The sequence below is a fragment of the Callorhinus ursinus genome, unplaced genomic scaffold, assembly GCF_003265705.2.
Source record: "Callorhinus ursinus isolate GAN/ISIS: 27379988/994484 unplaced genomic scaffold, GSC_fseal_2.0 scaffold5, whole genome shotgun sequence".
NCBI classification, from domain to species: domain Eukaryota; kingdom Metazoa; phylum Chordata; class Mammalia; order Carnivora; family Otariidae; genus Callorhinus; species Callorhinus ursinus.
The window spans coordinates 50,621,744-50,641,937 of NW_027397067.1; the positions used below are offsets into that span (position 1 = coordinate 50,621,744).

The 20,194-nt window shown below is 38.2% G+C and overlaps 1 protein-coding gene across 4 annotated transcripts in view; it reads left to right on the forward strand.

The window, feature by feature from the left end:
* Positions 1–1,598: 1,598 nt before the first annotated feature.
* Positions 1,599–20,194, forward strand: part of ZFPM2 (zinc finger protein, FOG family member 2) — a 443,996-nt gene continuing 425,400 nt past the window's right edge. For all 4 annotated transcript variants that reach the window (XM_073893090.1, XM_073893092.1, XM_073893091.1 and 1 more), the window contains exon 1: positions 1,599–2,158. In XM_073893090.1, coding sequence (XP_073749191.1) covers positions 2,119–2,158 — 40 coding nt within the window. In that variant the 5' untranslated portion in view covers positions 1,599–2,118. The remainder of the gene's footprint in view (positions 2,159–20,194) is intronic.

The window sequence follows — 20,194 nt, forward strand, 5'->3', positions numbered from 1 at the left end:
ATGTATTCTTACAACCTCATATGGTAATAGTACTAATGGTAATGTAATAAAATTCACAATTGGTCTTCAGCTGTGTATTAAGATTCTCTCAGCCATACCTTTCACAGGGCAACTCTTTACACCTTCCAGAAGATGTCCTGATGGGGTTATAAATGACACTGATTACAGTGCTTCCTGCACACTGAGCAGCCTGCATTATGCTCAATCAGCTCAGGCTCTCTGCTGACCCCCAGACCCTTTCAGAGTATCAAGTTTGGTGGGGCTCATAGGAATGGCTAGTCAACCAAACAAAGGGGGGCACAATTTTAGATCGGAATGGATGATCTCACAACCGGGGGAGGGGGGGCGAAGAGTCAGCAGTATCTGGGGGATACATGTCAACTGCAGTGGAGTTTATTAGCAAATACTGATTACATAAAGCAGCCGGTTCTCCCGCCACTTGGATAGAAGCTTCTTCCAGCCCACCCGGGAGTATATATTTAATACTCAGTATATACGAAACTATGAGAAACTAAGCTAGCCTCATGCAGCTTAACTTGGCCAAATAATAACTATGCAAATCACTTCAAATTTTGTTCTTCTTTTGGCTTGCAGTTTCCGACATACTACACACACAATAATTGAATAAGAATGAAACAAAACTTTAAAAGCTAAAGAACCATGAAATAGTTATTGGGTCTTACCTGCTTGGGAAATTATGGCAAGATCAAATCTTTTATTAGTCGCTGGCTGCTTCCCTGTGGCAGAAGAACTAAAAAGAATTAAAGGTCATGGGATGGGGTGGGACTTCAGAACTTCCACAGACTTCCTCAAAAAGTTAGTGTGTTCTGATTAGAGACGGTTCATTTCCCACCTAGGGCTAATCACCTAGCTAATGGTCCTCCCTTTTGATATGAGGAAAAATATCTGCCGGTTTCCAAATTCGGAATTTTTACAATCTACAATGAAAAGTCGAGGTGAGAAAGAGCACTTTGAGGACGCCGCTCAGCATCCCATCCGTGCGGGCTAAGTGGGGGATGGTCCACGTCCGCAGCGGTCTCCTGGGAGCCTTGAGAGCCATGAAATGGTCTCCAGAGAGCCCCGGCAGATGAGAGGGCTTAACTGGCCCCAAGACACACAGTTGGCATTTGTGATCAGCTGCCTCTCGCCGAGGATTTTGCCAGGGGCCTAACCTTCCTGCCAAGAAGCTGGAAGGGCGGGCGTGGAGGCTAGGGGAGGGGGCGGCATAAGTGGAAGCACAAAGTTTACGAAGAGACTGGGATTTCTTTGTGCCCGGCTGGACGGGCGAGGCGTGGGGAGAGTTGGGGTCCATCAGAGGGGGCTGTGGGAAGAAGTTGCCTGGAGGGGTGCTCTGGCAGATGCCCAGAGCTGACGCCGTGACAACTGCAGAAGGTGGCCTCCCTCCAAAGCCTCCCCACGCCTCTGTCCCCCCCACCCCCCACCGCGCTCCCGTGCACCCCACCCGACCGAGGCCGGGGCCCTCTTTTGCATCCGGACTGGCTTTGGATGTAGCCAATCCTCCTTTTGCTGATGGAATAGTCTCCCCTCCCCGCAGCCCCGGCGCGCCCCTCCCTCCCGCGCCTCGCCACCTCCCGCGGCAGAGAGCGAGCTGCGCGGCCCGGAGCGGCGGCGGCGGCGGCGGCGGCGGCGGCGGCGGCGCTGGAGTCTCTGCCCCGCACGCCGGGGAGAGGGGAGAGCGAGCGCGCTCCTCCTCCCGCGCCTTCCGCCCCCTCTCTCCCCCTCTCCCCTCTGCTCTCTCTCCCTTCTCTTCCTCCTTCTCTTCCTTCTTTTCGTGTTCCCCCTTTCCCCTTTTCTCTCTCCTCATCCATTCGTTTGTAAATTCTGTTCTCCCCCCTCCATCGCTCTCCTACTCTCCTCCTCCCCTCCCCACTGTCACACTCTCTCTGCCCCCTTCTGTCTTCTCATTTGCTTGCTCATCTCCAAACGTGGCTCCGCGGCTCCCGGAGGAGCCCAGCGCCCGGATCCCGCGCGTCCGGAGCACCTGGAGTCCGGCCCGGGGCGGCCCGAGCCTGGCCAGCGGCGGCGGCAGGAGCCGAGGAAGCGGCAGCCCCGACCGCGGGCACCGCGGGAGCCTCAGTGGCAGCGGCCGCCGCCGAGATGTCCCGGCGAAAGCAGAGCAAACCCCGGCAGATCAAACGTAAGTTTGCACGCTGGGCCGGCAGTTGCTGGGATTATTTCTGGGGAGGGGGGCGCGCGGGGCGGGAAAGGGAGGGAGGCTCGGGGAAATCCGCTCCTGGTGCCCCGGATTTGTCAAACTTTGCCTGAGCAGCGGAGGGACAACTAGTCAGTCACAGACAGACAGACGGCCCGAGCGCCGGGCAAGAAAGACGCTGCGACGAACAGCCTACTCTTGCTCGCCCGAGTCTTCGCGCTCGTGGGTTTCTTTTTAATTCCAACCCCCGCGCCCAGTTAGTCCCGCTTGCTGTATCGTTCAGCCTGCCTGGGCAGCCCCACTCATTTAGGAGATTCTTCTGATTGTGGTTGTTGTCATTGTTGTTGCAATTGACGTAGTGCTACTCTTGGGGACCACACTTTTAGCAAGCAGGGTGAGAACTTAGTTCTCCGAAAAGCTGGTTGGACCTCGGGGCGAGGGAGGCACCGTCCCTAGGCGGTGGAAAATCAGTGTCTGGGTCCCGGTCCAGGGCGGTGCCAGTGCCACGCCAAACCCGAAGCGAAACAAAAAGTAGGTGTAAAAGTTTGCGCTTCTGCAGCGGGCGGCCGTCCGCCTCCGCCCCGAGGGCGCGGGGCTGGCGGCGGGCAGGGCTGGGCCGGGGGCGCCGGGCCCGTCCGGTTCGCGTGGCGGGGAAGCTCAGCCGAGGCGGGATTCGGTTTACCTCCCGCTCCGGAGGCGCGCGGAGTCCTCGCTGGGAGGGGCCGCCCGTCACTTCCCACCGCGGAAGCTGTGAGTTCAAGGCAGCCCGTGCGCCGCAGAGAGCGTGATCCGGAGCCCCCCCAGCGCCCGAGGGCCGGGGTGGCGCTTAGAGGACGCCGCGGGGTCGGAGGTACCTGCCCGAAACACACACACTGGCAGAACTCAACTCGGTCAACTTTTCTTGTCTTGGGGAAAATTCCTCCAATGGTGTTTTGTCGCCCTGCGACACGTCTTCAACGCTTTGGCCGAAAAGGAGACACAGCCTTAGTAGTTTAGTTTTTGCTAGGCTTGTGGTGTGTCCATTTCTTCGTGTTGTTTAAAGTCTGGCAACTAGTTTCAAACTGATTATAGTGTAATTTTAGGGTAAGGCTTTAATAGTATCCCCTCCCCCTTAATTATTAACCACGCTCACCCCACCCCCAAATGTTGAAAATTCTGTTTGGTGTAGTTTAAAAATAAATCTTATCAATCAGCTTATTCAGCGTGAAAGGGGGTCCAGGTTGCAAGCAGTTTGCTACAGTTAAGTATTTCGATCGTTATATACATGTACAAACCTTGCCTTTCAGACAAGACTCTGTGGCTTTTATTCAGTGGCTTTCTTCTCTTATACTTCATTTCCTTTTTTATGCAACTTGGGTTAAAGCAGGGACTGAACTGAACTTATAGCTCAAAGCAGTTTTAATCAAGCAGATACTGTTGTTGAAGACTTTCACTTTTTCAGAGTGATTATCCATGGTTTTAACTAATTGCCTTTTACTTTTTAGTACTATTTATCGGGTCCCTCTATATAAATGTTGCATTTTATAGTACAAAACTGTGCATATTATAAGATATGATTATAAACATTAAATGTAAATGCTTTTTAGTTCATGACTGTCGTCTAGATTGTTAATAAATAATTAATATTAATTGATTGTATGGCACAAAGACCATCTGATTCTACTTGGGAATACTTTGTTATCTTCTCAATTAGCTACATTAAATTTTTTTTTCTATCCTTCTATGTCCACCTCATATAACTGAAGATTAAAGCGTTGGAACTAATTGCTGATGCTACACTTGTGTTATAGGTCGTAAAACATTTTAGTGGCTTATTTGAATGCTGTGATTTATTAACTATCAAAAATACTTGAAAGTTCTCTCATTTGAAAGTGAACAAATATTATATTTATATATTTCTTCACAGTGATCATTGCCTACTGATATATGCAAACATATGTATTATTAATATACATGCATTTTAGACTTTTATTGGATTCAATTTGGGGTCACAGTGATAATCTATGCAAATGTGGACACGCTTCTCCCCTTGGACTGTTAAGGAGAATGAAAAATTAAACGTCTTTGAATTGTTACATTAGAGCAGTGCTATCTAATAGCTGGAATTTTGGGGGGGGGGGAGGAGTGGAATATTTAAATATGGTTTGACCAGCTGTAAAGTCATTTTGGTTGCAGCCTATCGACATTTGTCTCCTTTTGCCTGTCCAGGCACAAGAGGCAGCTTTGCAGATGAAGTTTGTCTTGATACTCAAAGTCATTAGTATGGTAGGTCTTTCCCTCCAATTTTAGTAGTATATAACAAGTGTAGCATTATTATTATTATTATTACAAATAACACTGCTGCTTTTGATATTGTGGGTCAAATATAAGTTTGGAAAAAAATCAGAAAGAAATGCTTTTAGAAACAATAGCATTCCATGCAACTAATGAAACTGTATATTAAACTTGGAAGCGTCCAGAATTTGAAAATAAAGCTTTGGCACTACTGATAAAGCATACCCAATTTAGAGCAACTATGACAAGCAAAAGTCAGCTTATACCAGAAACTCTGAAGACAGTCAATTTAAAGGACAAAAAGGTTGTTGGGCACAGTTTTTTTTTTTCTTTTACTGCGTACAGTTCTCTGCTATCTAAAATTGTGATTTATGCAGTATTTTAATATTTTGCTTATTCTTTCCCCTTGGGTGCTCTCCGGGCAGCGATAAAAAGGCGACGCTGAAAGAGCACCATTAATTTGCTATGATGACTGGCCAGATAAGAGGAGATAATGGGAAAGATAAGCGGAGAAGATATACCATCAGAAACCCGATTATTACCATTAAAATTCCAGCCCAGCAATCTGCAGAAGCCTGATAATTCCTTCTCCGTTTCCACCACTTTGGATGATAAGGCAAAAAATAGTCACTCAGTGCTCCTTGATTAGACTGCCTGGATTTCCTGATAATACAGTGATAAATTATGTATTTTGCCCCCATGTTTTGTCCCAAAATTCAGATTTTTTTTCCTATTTCAAGACTATATTTTCTGCCCTCCCCTCAGAAGCTTTCTCTCCTGAGCTATTATTGTAATCCTGGTTTGATAAAAAGCCCTGATAGGACGGGAGGTGTTTGGTGTGGGAGCCATATCATGCTATCAGCCCATCTCCTCACACAGCTGCTTGCTGTTGTTGTTTTTAGCCTTATCACCTCCTGCCAATATGCCAATAAATTGCCCAGATTGTTCTCCATTCTGGGGCTGCACTGCAAAATTTATGACAGAAATGATGATTTTTTTTTCTTTTACCAATGCATCTCTTTATGATTAGTAAACGTGTTGTGTGTGCAGTTTTACTGTTATTTTCTTCCTCGAGCTGTTGTCTCTAGTAATGTGTTTACTGCCCTATGTGTCCCCAACTTCAGTCACACTTAAGTGTATTGGCTGTGGGTTCAGGAAAAGATTTTTTTTTGGGGGGGGCAGATGCTACCTCGTAGTGAATGTGGAGGTTGAAAAGGGAGGGAAGAACTCAAATGTTTTATTTTCATATAAGATGAAGAAAAGGCATTCTTTTTTATACCACTAAAGTACAGTTTTCTTAAACTTTTACATTGCTTGATGTTTTCATACATGTAGGACGTAACTGTGCTGTGTAAATCATGTGCCAAATAATTTGTGGTGAAGGAAAAAGAAAGGCTGAATTAAGAGGCAGAATTTTTTTTTTGAAAAGTGAAGTAATATTGGGAATTAATACATACTTTGAAAGTAAAATGGTCCATGCGAAGAATAATCTTGTTAGCAGTTCCATAGAGGGGCTTTTGCAGAAGTTGGAATCCGTTCATATTGAATAAATTACCTTTCTGTTATTTGAGATGATCTAATAATTTCAGGCCGTACGAGTCCCTACCTTGCACACTGGCATTTTAATGTTTTATGCTATTTTTTTTAGAGTAGATAGTATTACGTGTTTTATTTATAAAATGATGATTGTCTTAAAATGAGAACGTTGCATATTAAATTTGTTATTTGATATTTGCCAATGTGAAAATCTGTAACTGGATCATCTTTACAACCTTAAAATTACGTTATGCGAAGAAGTGGCTGTGGTTATTTTTCATTGTTTTAGTATAGAGTTTTTTATTTTGGTGTTACCTGTGTTAGTGTTCAATACATAATTTTTGGGTTAATTATCTACTGTATTCTTATTCATATTATTTTTAAATAAGCGTCTGGGATTGCTACGTACGTTTGAAATACATTGATCACCCATACTCAGGATGTCTTGATTTTCACCTGCCCAATATTAAGACAGGGTTTTGCTTTGAAACAAATCACTCATTTCTTGTGAATTTTAAGGATAATTAAAGATAACATTAAAAAATAAGCCGTTCCCTTTGGTTTGTGATATGTCTCAGGTTAGAGATTTTATTTTCTGCATCTTTGGCTGAGTAACATTTCGGAAAACCTACTTTTACGCTGGCCATAAAGAAAAGAAAAATGTATACTGTGTAATACTTGTTTTATTGATAAAATAGATTGGTACCCTTATTTGAAAGGTAACAAAATTAATTTCCTTATTTACAAATTCAAAATATATCACTGCATAGAATTTTTCTTAATAAATGTAAGAGTAGTAGAATTTTTTAAATAGGCAAATTTTAAGATGGCTAATATACTAATCCTGGTTTTTTAGGTGTTAAAGAGAATATAAGAAAGTTTACCTCTAAAAGATCATTAATCATGAAGTCACTTTTTTTTTAAGTTCAGTGGAGTCAACAGTGCAAACATAAATGCAGTAGCATTTTTATCCATAGTTGCTGTGAAAGAGTTTTTAAAACTTGGTGATATGACTTGGAATTAAAAGAGTAGCTCTTGTATTTTCCACTTCTGGTAACTTTCTAAAGTGACTTATTTGTAAAATTATGGGGTAAGAGAAACTAAGAGGTTTAATATATATCACAATATTTTTTAAACAAACAACTTTGAATTTTTCTGTTCATTACAGTTAGAGACCTTAATAGTAATATACTTGTATCAGCTCAATTACAAGGAGTGTAACATCGCTTTGAATTTCACATAAGAGAAGAGTGCTCATTGTAGACATCACAAGGTTACCAGTAATTGTAATTAAATATAGACGTAGAAAATATGGTGTGACTTTTGTCAATAATTATTTAAGTTGGTGCTATTAAATTGTTAAAGAAAAGAATACAACTAGATGATTTGCCCCTGATTTCTACATTATGCTAATTTAAAATTTTATTCTGTATTTAAGGGTTAAGGCAAAGATTTATACATTGATTTATTTTGGGTTAATTGTGGGCATAAATGAAGATATTCTTCAATTATAGCAATTGTCTAGCCTATATATTTATGTTTTGCCTATATACAGTAGTGTAAATTAAGTTAACTTTGTGCTACAGTTAAGGTAACTCACTTCTGGTCATGAGCTATTCAAAACTTCTCATCTGTGTTATTTCTGCTATTTGAGGATTATTTTAGGACTAATGAGCTCTTCCATCACATGACAAAAACAAAGAAATGACACACTAATTAGCCCATTTTGCTATTAGTTATTATCACTGGAAAAAGTTTTGAGAGAATAAGATTAAGGTAGTATGTTTGATAAAATGGGATATTTGGGACTAGATGTGTGGATTTCTAGTATGGATATTTTTGCCCTCCCACATACTAAGGCAAATCAAGAGTGGACCTATCATTTGCATTTTAATCACTTCCCCACTTTTCAGTATGTAACTTTTGCTGAAAAGGCATATTAAATAAATGAACTGATTTTACTCATTCTCCATTCTTTATTTTTACATTTCAAGAAAACACCTTCCCAAATGAACTTACCTTCAAAATAATGCAATGTATATTCAAATTTTAAGTAAAGTGATACCATCCAGAGGAAGTTTTTTGGTTTTTGGCTAAGTTGTGTGAAGTATCTAAAATTAAGTTTATCTGGGAATAAAATATACTTTTCAGGAATACTTTTTTAATGCAATCTTTTTTCCAATAAAACGTGGGAGTGTATATGGTAACTTTGGAGCCCTTATCCTCCAAATCATGTTCCCTTGGGGTTTTTTTTACTTTCCTAGTTCCACAGGGCTAGCAGGACATTTCAGAACACTGTAGGTATTTTTGAAACCCTGTCTAATTCAACAGCTGCCACTGGGTAAAATTATCAGTTCATTCTCTCACCAAATGAATACCAGCAAAAGTCCGTTACTTCAGTCACCAGAGAATGTGTTTCTATCATAGATAAAAGGGTAAGTATGTGTTATCATTCAATAAGGTTACATTTTTAAAAGCTGAAATGCATTTAAATTAATAAGCTCAGACATGGCAATATTTGGCATTCTAGAAAGAACTATCTCTTTAAAGGTATTAGCATAAAGATAGCACATTTGTTTATTATGCTTCCAAATCAGCTCCTAGTATCTCTGCCACAGGTAACAATTGACTTTTCAGGCTTCAAGTTAATAGCCTTGTCTCTTGCTTGTAGGGATCAATATTAGTATTAATTAATCACCATTATCGGCACTAGGATCTGGTTCTATTTGTTGTTACATCAGCAAAATATCAATATAGAAAGTGGACTCTCTGATCGTCATGGCAACTTCATCTCTTGGGTCAAAGAAAGTTTATCTTATCTGTGCATAGAGAGTGGCAAACTGTTTAGGGATCTAGTTTGAACTCTAAGAACATTGATTTAGTTTTTGTTTGCGAATAGAGGCTGAATTCCAATCACAAGGGATAGGTAAGATTTAAATATTAATGCCGAGAGGCTTGTCTGAGAGGGTGTCATACCATTACTGTCAGACTGTCTATTTGAGATGACAAAAAGGTAGAGAAGAATTGTCTAGTCAGGATTATTTAAAGCCTTCGTAATTTGTGCTTTGACAAATACTTCTAAAAATGAATATATAATAATTACTAGGTCGATTGGTTTTGGTCAAGATTTCAGATATTAAAAGAAGAGCCCGTTATTTTTTTCTCTTCCATCCCTTCTTTCTTGGTCCAATACTATAATATCCACTACTTTAAAAAAGTGCTTTTGAGGACCAGTTTTGTCTTGTGAGATAACCAGTCCCCTGTCTGAAACCAAGAATTTTGCTATGGATTTTCAGGTCCAAGAAAGAAATTCATCTGGGAATATTTTAATATTAAATATTCATTGTTAATAAGAGAAATTCTAAAACAGTATGCTGAAAGGATAGATGCCTTTGAAGAATGTTTGCAAAGATAATAAAAGATTGTAAGTTGCTAAAGTCAGGAAACAAAATACATGCTATTTTGTTGATATTATTAAGATACAGTGATCACTGAAAATGAGCATTTTTCCCCTAAATCACGTCTTTGGAAATTCATCTCATTTTTCTTAAAAATCATGATTAAAGAACAAAACTAGATTTAGAAATAGTGCCTGAAATACTCTAGAGTAGGCACTAAATAAACTTTTAGGCACTGAATAAGCAAATATGTGTCTCTCATGATTTTGGAGGCTTTAAAAATGAATGTCGAGTGCCTCTCGAGTGCCTGGTGCCATATAATTGCTTATTCATTCCAGGCATTGTGCATAGAATAGCCAGAATTCAACTCTTTGTATAGTCTGCAAGGCAGTGCCAATTATCAGTTAATATTTGTGGTAATACTCCCACAGATGTAGAGCAAGGAGTAGGTTCATTAGAAGCACTAGTGTAATATTTAATATTAAATAAAACATTTCATCTGGGCATCTGCCATTGACTGCTTCATTTTATTTATTTGTGAAAGTACTCCCTTTTGAATTGCTAGAAGTTGTTGAATGGTGTTAGTCCGATGATTTCTTGTATATTATTTGGTTTATGGTAATGTCAGATTTATTGTAGGCCACTATCACAAAGATATGTATGATATAATAGTTTATATATAGGCTATCACAAATATATGTAATTTTAGTAGCATACCTGAAAGTTAGAGCGCCTAGCTTTTGTGTAGGCTATTAAAATTTTTTTTAATATTTGTTTAAATAAAAATATATCTAAAAATTATCTTTCAATGAGCATTTCATTGAAGATATATTTAATGTTATTTTTCAGTTGATTTCCTTCTTAAAAGAAATTCTTTTGAAGATGTAAGTTATTCTAATCTACATTTAGGAAACTTTTGCAAGCATTTCTTATTGAGACAATAAAAGAGAATTTTCAATCAGTTGACAGCTATATAATATTGCCTATGAAAAATTTCTTATAAGTGTGAGTTACTTGACATAGATTTTTCAGCCATAATCTCTAAAATTCTCTTACTGAGTACAAGATTTGCAAACTGTTTAACCAATTGAAGAATTAATTACAAAATTTAGAGTTATAAGCAAATATTTGTCCTTCATTGACTATTAACCTAGAACTTTTAACTTTTAATTTTCTTGTTATATGTTCCTTGCAATATAAAGATGGTGGTGTACCCTTTAAGAAAGACTTGAATTTGCTTTACTCTGGTATATTCTGAAGTTGTTGTGAGCCTGAAATAAACTGGAGATTAGAAGATTAAAAATAGTGAATTGACAAGTCTTCAAGTCCAACTGAGGGCCAGATTCCTCTAAGTTTATGCAAAAAGTAGCTAAATACCGTATACTATTAAGTAGTTTTTAAAATAATGAAAATAATATAATAATAGTAAATGATAAATACACTCAATGTTGTCCATTTCCCTCTTGCTTTTACTACATTTAGATTATCTCATTTTGGAAGAGTAATTTTAAAGGTTTTCAGACAATTCAATTACAAGATCGGATTATTCATAATTCAGTGATAAATTTTGTGTCACAGATTAACTTTAGTATATTTGGTATTCAAAAAATTTTTTAAATGTATTGTTTTATGTCCTACAATAGCTATGTAAAAGGAATATTTTTTTTCATATCACAAGTAGAAGCTTGTTTAATTCCCATATCTAGCGCCTCCAAAACGTAAAATGCCATATACTGGTAAGCCTTCTTGCTTACTGTGTGTGCTGCGAAGTTCAAAGGCATTTGTTTTTTTTATAAACCTCTGTGAATTCAGTGGGAATCTTTGGGAATGATGTGTTTCTCATTATGTACAAATTATTTTCATGGTGCGTATTCTCATCCATGTCAAAATATATCACTGTAATACTTTGTGGTTTTTATAGCCAATGTTTGTATGAATAAGGTATGTATTTATGTGGATAAAGTCTGTGGATAAATTTTATGCTGCTTTTAAAAGCCTTTTAAAATATAGTTAAGTGAAGTTTTTGAGAGATGGGTGGCATATCGATCACATTGCCTGTTAATGAAAATCTTACATTTATTATTGAAGTTGTTTTGATTTTAGGGAAAATCTGAAAATGTAATTGCTCCTTGAAGAATAAAGAAGACAGAGTGAACCAAATAGACAGATGCTTATGCTAGCATAGATTACTTATATCTGCAAAATATCTGTATAATTTGCTGTTCTCAGATTTGTGCAAAAATTGTGTAACAGATACTTAGAATTTTAAAATTTCGAATTCGTAACTTAGTTCACAATTGTTTCCTTCCCTAACTACTTTATGTATAGGAATATATTCTGTAGCATGTCCTTAGAGCAGTGGGGGCCAGCTCACATGGATTTGGCAACAGCACTGAAGATTTAAACATTTTTTTTTTTCCTTTGAGACTCCGGTCAATACAAATAGATAAAAAGGCTTTTAATTTTCCAAGTTATTTTTATTTGGGATAAAACTGTCTGAATTTATATTGTGCACATTTATCAATTAGGTCTTCTTTCTCTTCTTGAAGTGACATCCTGAAATCCTCCTTTTGATAGCCTTTCTGCCTCCATTGTCATAAAAATGACCACATTTTCCAATGACATTTGACTTGTACCTAAGGACTCTTGCATATTTTGGAAATAGTGGGCCTCCCACAGCCAGGAACAGACTAAGTGTCCAGGGAAGACGGACCAAGATGGGGGCGTGTGTAAATCTGAAATATGCAAGAGTTCATTTGCAAATATATTAGGTAGCTGCTAAAAATATCACCCCACTTCTTAACAGTGTGCATCTTGGACAAACAGGCACATATTTTGTCATCAAGTTGCTTAAGCTTCTGAAGTCAGGGCTACAACTGGGTCAGATGATAAGATGAGCACAACAGAGAAACGAAGAGCGCGTCTGATAAAACCTGATTGATTGATGTCTGGCTTCCCCACCATCACAGGCAGTTGACAGTTAGTTTGGGATCAGATGATTTGGCTTTTGCGATAGAAGATGGGGCCTGGTAGGCAAGCCTGAAGGACAAAAAGGTCGGTTTCTGTGTAGTGTCAAGTAATGCTGAGCTCCCACCAGGTGGGACGTTATTAATATTTCATTCTTTCTTTTTTAGGTCCAGGCCCTAACATTTGATAGTCACTTAAAGGCATGAAGATTCAATCTACAAACAGAAATGTGTGACTACCTTCCTGTTTTGTTTAATTTAATGTTCTTACATTATTTATGTCATAAAGGGCAAGAGCATATGCTTATTTAATAATTGTCATATTTTATATGCTAGTTTGCAATATAGAATGACTTGTGCATATTTAATGTTATTATAATCTTGTAAACTGTTACAAAAATAATCGTAACACATAAACTGGCCAAGCTTAATATTTTAACAATAATGTTTATGGAGGAACATAGGTTTCCTGAGGGGAAAATTACAATGTAAATTAAGCTAGAGTTATCAGTTCCAAGTGTTTTGGTATTCTAGATTATGAGAAGCTTAGGTGAAAAAATATTCTAAGATGCAGTTTAGACATGTCAGAGTTTAGGAAACCTTGGCTGGCACAGTGGGAGAACTTTATATTTTATACAGGTCCATGGTAAGTGCCTGATTGTACTATAATCTGCTGAATTCTAATCTTGCTGGTGAGGGGATTTTTAGGATGTGTCTGTGTATTTTAATCATGGACAACCCCAAATTCTTGATGCATATTAAAATCGCCTTAAAAATAAACGCTAGCTAGTTTATATGCTAGCACAGAGCAAAATTATAGATCACTTTTGAGTTAGAGCATAATGAATGATTAGGATAAATATTCTTAGATGAAAGAAGGAAGGGAAGAAAGGATGGAAAGAAAGGAAAGGAAAGAAGGAAGAAAGGAAGAAAGAAAGAGAAAGGGAACAAAGAAAGAAAGAAAGAAGAAGAAAAAGAAGGAAGGAAAAGTAGGTAGTGTTAGAGTAAAACATTTTCCAGTTTTGGCCATAAAAATTAGTACAACTGTTATAGGGTTGGAATTCGTACAGCTTGGATTTGAATTTAGATTTAGGACAGTTTGATACTCCCCAGAAATCTTTTAGGATGTATCACTTTTCTCTTGAGTTTTAAGGGTCTCCAAAGGACAGTTGGGTCTCAGCTAATTCTGTAGGCTTAATATCAGCAAGATGAATTCTGCAAGGTGCTGTATTGCTGATAGTATAAGTGGAAGACTGTATGAAGCACTTGCGCCCAAACCTGAAGTGGTACTCACAGTAAGTGACCGGGGAAGGGGGGCTGATGGCCATGTCAGCAGTGATTGGTAATACTTCCAAGAAAGGTGCTGTAAGAAAATGACTTGGTCTCTTCTACACACATTCATAGGGAATGAATTATCTATCTATCTATCTATCTATCTATCTATCTATCTATCTATCTGTCTGTCTGTCTTTCTATCTATCTATCTGACCTAGGAACACTGAAGAATCATTATGGGTATACTTACAAAGACTTCCGTAGAAAGATGTTTCAGGCAGAAACAGCACACCTGTAGCGACCCTGTTCTGATGGCCACGTCATGGGTAGGAGACCAGCAGTACTATTTACTGGTGGCAGCTAGTAATGGTCAACCCTTGTCACATCAGGGAAAAGAGAACACAAGTGGGTTTTTCTTGTATAATTGCTGTGTAAGTCTCTGATACAGTTTTTGAATTATTCAGTTCGATAATCTTTGATTTTAAGGCAGTGTAACCATTGTCCAATGCAAATTGCTTTGATACTATGTAGGGTTTTTAGGGTAGAGTATCTATTATGGACAGCCCTCTAAAGTTTATTAACTTCCTCTTCTACACACACACCCACACACGCAATATCAGAGTTTACCTAAAACTTCCTTCTCAACACCTTTATTCCTTCAGTATTTTTGTCTCTTTCTGTTATTCCATGTGGCTTTGAATTGCACACTTCCTTTTGCCTAGGCATAAGCTGCATTTGAAAAATATCTAATTATACATTGAGGAAAATTGGAGTTGACAAATGAAAAAGATGTCGGGTCATAAAAATAATTAATATCAGCAGTCCTTATAAATGGAAAGTAGCAATCAGCTAGTTGGTCAGCTAGACTGAAATTTCTTTCAACATAGCTTCGGGAATCTCATTTAAGGAAGAGTAGGAGTTTGAAGATGCAGGGGCTAGACTGATTAGTCTGACATTCACTTTGATGTTTTTCCACTCTTGGTTTGGAAGTTTTTGTTCCCAAGCAAGAAGAACAATAAGGTTTTAGGTAGAGGATGTTACTGCGGAAGATCTTTGGGGATTTGTTTTCTCGAAACTGTTTACTACCAGTGTTCTTTATATTGAGAAATAATCTCAGGTATTACAAGAGGTGAAATAGATGTTAGCTGCACATTGTTCTTCTTACCCTGAGAAAGAAAAATTAATTATTACATATTGATTTAAGGCTTTCAAACCTAGGATCCATAGGCTTTGAGGAGTTTGTGAATATCCAGACATTTTATGCAAAATTAGGGTATTAAAGAATTTTTCTGGGAAGGGGTTTCATGAAATAGTCAAAGGGCTTCACTTTTGATGGGCTCATCAAAACTTTGAGACCACTCTAAAGAATTTCTATATGTGTGTCAAATGATTACTTGTTACATTTTAAAATGTAACCATATAAATAAGAGTTGTTTCATTTTTATTTGTCAAATGATTTTCTTCAAAAATATAAAATCAAATCTCTCGCCTTGCTGCTCTAAATCCTCTTCCAGTGGATGTCCTTTGCAATTAATTCCTGAACTTTTTATATGACCTCCCACATCTTCCCTGATCTGTTCTTCGCCTTCCTGTCTCATCTGATCACCAAATATACCATCATCATGTGCCAATTCCCTTCCCAATCCCTGTCCTGGCCAGCCCCATAAAGTACCTGTATTCACCACATTCCATTTTTACCGGTCTTCCTTCTCTTCCTTGAACATGCCAAGCTGCTTTTCTACCTGCATTGTTATTTCCCTAGATTTTTTTTTAAAAAAGATTTTATTTATTTGACATAGAGAGACACAGCGAGAGAGGGAACACAAGCAGGAGGAGTGGGAGAGGGAGAAGCAGGCTTCCCGCTGAGCAGGGAGCCCGATGTGAGGCTCGATGCCAGGACCCCGGGATCATGACCTGAACCACTCAGGCGCCCCTTCCCTAGATTTTTATATTGCTGGTTCCTTCTTAGCACTTTTCACTTCACATGTCAACTCTTCAGGAAGATCTGCCTTAACCCCTTATGTAGAGTTTTCTGGGCCCCTCCATGCCTCAGTTTGCTCTCTAACCCATTCCCCTGTTTTATTTACATTACATTAATAGTTATTGGAAATTATCTTATTTGTTGGTATGTTTACCTGCTTATTAGATAATTTGTCACTAGATTCTAAGCTCAATAACTGTGGGATCTGGTTGTGTTTACTTATGTATCTCCAGTTGCTAGCAGAGTACCTGGCACATAGCAAACACTCAAAGAATATTGGCTGAGTGAATGAATGAACAATTTTTAAAAATCTACATCATTTCCCATGGTATATGTTTAAACAAAGTTGGTTTTGTAGTTGTCTACTCAAGAAAAAAGAGTACCCACATGCCTTAAATTAACTCCTACTTTTCATTTAACAGCCATTAAACAAATATATAGTAAGTATCGATTATTGTACTGTGCTAAGCCATGGAGAGGGGAGAATACAAGAGTGAACAAACTATAGTCTCTCCCTTCTGGTAGCCCACTAGCTAATGAAGGAGAAAGTCATAGTTACTGTACACTGTGATATATTCACAATACATGGAGGTATGAGGTGTTGTGGCACCAAGATGCCCAGGAGAGTTTGGATAAGCCTCTAGAATGAGGTCTTATGTAATCCGGGGCTTGAAGGTTGAGTAGGAGATCCAGTTATGACGAGGGGGAATTGCATCTTGGCAGAAATCAACAACTTGGCCAAGAGCAGAGAGGCACTGAAGAAGGTGGTATTTTCAAGGTCCAGTGAAGAGTTGTGGCCAAAGATGTGTCTACCTGGAAAAGGGTGGCAGAAATGCAGCTTCAAATCTAACTTGGAACCAGATTTTTAAAGGGTTTTGTGTGCCATGTTAAAGAACTGGAATTTGTCCCGTAGGTAATTGATGGTCACTGCAGATTTTGAAAAATAGAGCCTGATTAGTGTATTTCGAATGTTCTTGATAATTACATGGCCTTACCTAATTGCCATTTGGTAATAGGAGAGGACAAGAAGCCCTTGAGCTGACAGTGGGTTTAGTCACCTTTCATTTTGTTAAATTTAACAATTATTGTTATCTCACATTCAACTTTAGTCCTTCTGTGCTCCCCTCTAACTTTTTTTTAAGATTTTATTTATTTATTTGACAGGGAGAGAGAGAGAGAGAGAGAGAGAGACAGAGAGAGAGGGAACACAAGCAGGGGGCGGGAGAGGAAGAAACAGGCTTCCCGCTGAGCAGAGAGAGGCAGATGCAGGGCTCGATCCCAGGACTCTGGGATCATGACCTGAGCCGAAGGCAGACGCTTAACGACTGAGCCACCCAGGTGCCCCTCCCCTCTAACTTTTAGATGTAGATTTAATAATAGCATTGCAGCAGAGGGCTAAAACCATCACTCAGTGATTTCAGTAGTTTAGTATGAATATTTTATTGAGGCGAGACAACACATGCAAAAATAAATGAACAGAGCAATATCTTTTTAATTGAATCTGTTTGTGCTTAACTCATGAGATTGTCATTGGTAGTAGCTTTCCATTCATTCATATGCATTAGCTTAGTTTTATAACTGAATATTGAGAAAGATAAATTTATGTTCAGTAGCAAGTGGGCAGAATAATTTTTACCAGATTGCCAATTGTTGCAACATCTTTGAAAGACAATGTGGCACTTTATCGCAATTACAATTGCACATATACTCTTGGACCCAGTGATTCCACATATCCCATAGAAACTCTTACATATATGATGGTTACAGCATGGTTTGTAACAGCAAAAAATTAGAAATTACTTAAATGTCCACTAATAGGGAATGGGTTAAATAAAATTATAGTATAACCCTCATTGTAGTTTATATGTTATAAAGGATGGGGCCAGATGTGTCCATACTGATATGGGAGCATCTCAAAGACTTATAAAGTAAAGAAAAAATAATAAAAAATAAATAAAAAACATTTAAAAAATCAGTATGGTATCTTCTTGTTAAAAATGAAAGGATGAATAGATAGATATTTATATTTTGTCATAAAAACATCTGAAAAAATGTTTAAGAAATTATTAATGATGCTTTTCTTTGGGAATTAGGACTGGGAGTTTGCAGTAGGGCATAGATTCCCTTTCTACTGTGTGCCATTTGATAGTGTTTTAATTTTTTTAACAAATTACAATTTTAACCAATTATAAATGAAGGCCATTAATGAAAATTAACACAAAAGTAAAAGGCATCCATCGGAAGGTGTATGTTATTTTCACTACCAGTGAAAGCCACTACCAGTACTGCTACTAATAAATCCTTTTGGGAGGGGTGGGGGGTGAGGGATTGAAAATAGTCAAGTATGTATTGCCACTGTAATTAAGTGTTAAATTGCTCATCTTCACTTCAGTTGTGTAATTAGGAGGGTAGAAATACTGTTGGGGGTTGGGAAGAAAGGATAGGGAATGGATAAAAATATTTGATAAAATGTTTCAGTGTCTGTCTAATTCAGACATTACTGTGAGGGAGAATAGCTATAATGGTAAATTTTTCTGTAGTCCTTATTAAGCTTAATATGAGAGTATACCAAAAGTGAGCACTCCAGTGAAGATTAAGCTCTCTGTTTTACTTTAGAGGAGGAGATAGCACAGAGAAAAAGATTTTCAATACATTGCCTTTTAAAGTATAATATTTCTCTATTCTCAACATAGGTCATGGCTATGTTATTAACTTCAGATTAATAGTGTATGATACTTCGGTTTTAGATAAAAGATCTATTCTTTAAAATTTGATGTTCTCATATAGGCTCTGTTTTCCAAAAAGAAGTTTATCCCCAAGACATTGTTTTTTTGAGTTCAGAAATTTTGTCCTACTCTGCCTGGCACTGTTCATCTTTAACCCATACCCAGTGTTTTACCTTTGGAATGATATTAAAATGCCTATTATTTTTCTCCAGATTATTATATGCAGATATATTTTGGTTCTGGACCACATATATTGCTTCTTTCTTGCACCTTATTAAAGGTTTTGTGTCCTTGAAAATCTTCCAGGCCATCACATGTATTCTTGTGGGAAGCAGCAACAACAAAAGCATGAGCTGATCCAGTACATGGTATAGGCTAAAGCTTCAGGTTCCAGTGGGATTTAAGGATGCCCTGAAAAAAACATGAAGGTCTTAATTCATAAATGCCACCGTAAATTTCCTCTGGTAATTATGATAGAATGGAAAAGGAGATAAGCGATGTTGAATTTTTGTCAAATAATTTTAAAGAAGTGGGCATGAAGTTGGGCTAGAAATAACATGCAGTTGCAAGAAATTATAATCTGAATGCAAAAGAAATATTTGTTTCTCTTATTTGAAGGGGCCTAGGGCCTAGAAAAGTTAATACATCTTGCTAAGTTTGTTTAGTCTTCTACTATTTTCAGTCTTGTTAGTGCATATGACCAAAAGGTTAGTTTCATTCATTTTCTTCTTAAGGATTCTGAAAAAACCTAGGGCGGGCCTGAAGATTTTATTGTATTTTTATATTTTACATACTTAGTTTGGACAGTGGTGTTTCCAGGATGCATGGTCAAATGGAGATAAATTCATCTAATCAGTGGCCTTATGCAATGACTTTATGTAAGTAAGAGAATTTGTTTGGAAAAAAAAAAATTTTTTTTTTTGATTTGGCTTCTTGAGGCTTCTTGTCATCAAGAATTCTGTTCCTAAAGATCTAGAGAAGTATCAGAGGAAAACAGACCCAAAGTGGATCCAGCCCCCTGCTTCCCTGTGGCCTGCTGATGTCCCAACCATCAAGTGTTGAAAAGCCACAAGTGGTTTTCATGATGATAAAGTTAGTGGTTGGTACTAAAAATAGACTCGGAGCAAGGCCCAGTAGAAGTTATTGAAGATGATCTGGTTAAAACTACCTCTGCCCGGAAGATCATACATTTCTAGAATGACTGATTTCAAAAGTGAGAAGTCATTTAGAATTATTTAGGTTATTAGAATCCATTTTCGGAATCAGGTGGAAGACTACATGGAGTGTATCCTGATCATATGGTATGCCACCTCTCCACAGCCACCCTGTGAAAATCTGTTAGCCTATAGGACTGAATATTCTAAGAAATAACTTTCCAGGCTAATCGACTTGAAAATTAGAGTGTAGGTAAATTTACTTCTTAACTTCAAGACAATGCAATGGCTGCCTGTGGGGTAGTACTTGAATGGAGTCACCTTTGCATTTAGAAGGGGACTGATGTATACAAGCACTCATTAGAGAGGGAGGGGTATGGTATATTGTTTTAGAACTCTGGAGTCTTCTATCAGGCTTTCAGTGACAGCTCTGCTACTTCCTTGTTGCATGTCCTTGAGCAAGTTACTTAACTTGTGACTCAGTTTCCTCCATTTGTTGAGAAGAGGTTACTAAGGAAACTGGTACCGTGGGTTAATGTTAAGCATTATATCGATTAATACATGCAAAGGGTTTAGAAGAGTACCAGGCCTACACTAGTAAAACATTTTTCTTTATTATTGGCATTTTTGAGGTCAAATCCATGAAAATAAATTGTTCTCTTATAGGAAGGAATAAGTATCCCCAGGCATCTAAAATATAAATTTAAAGGT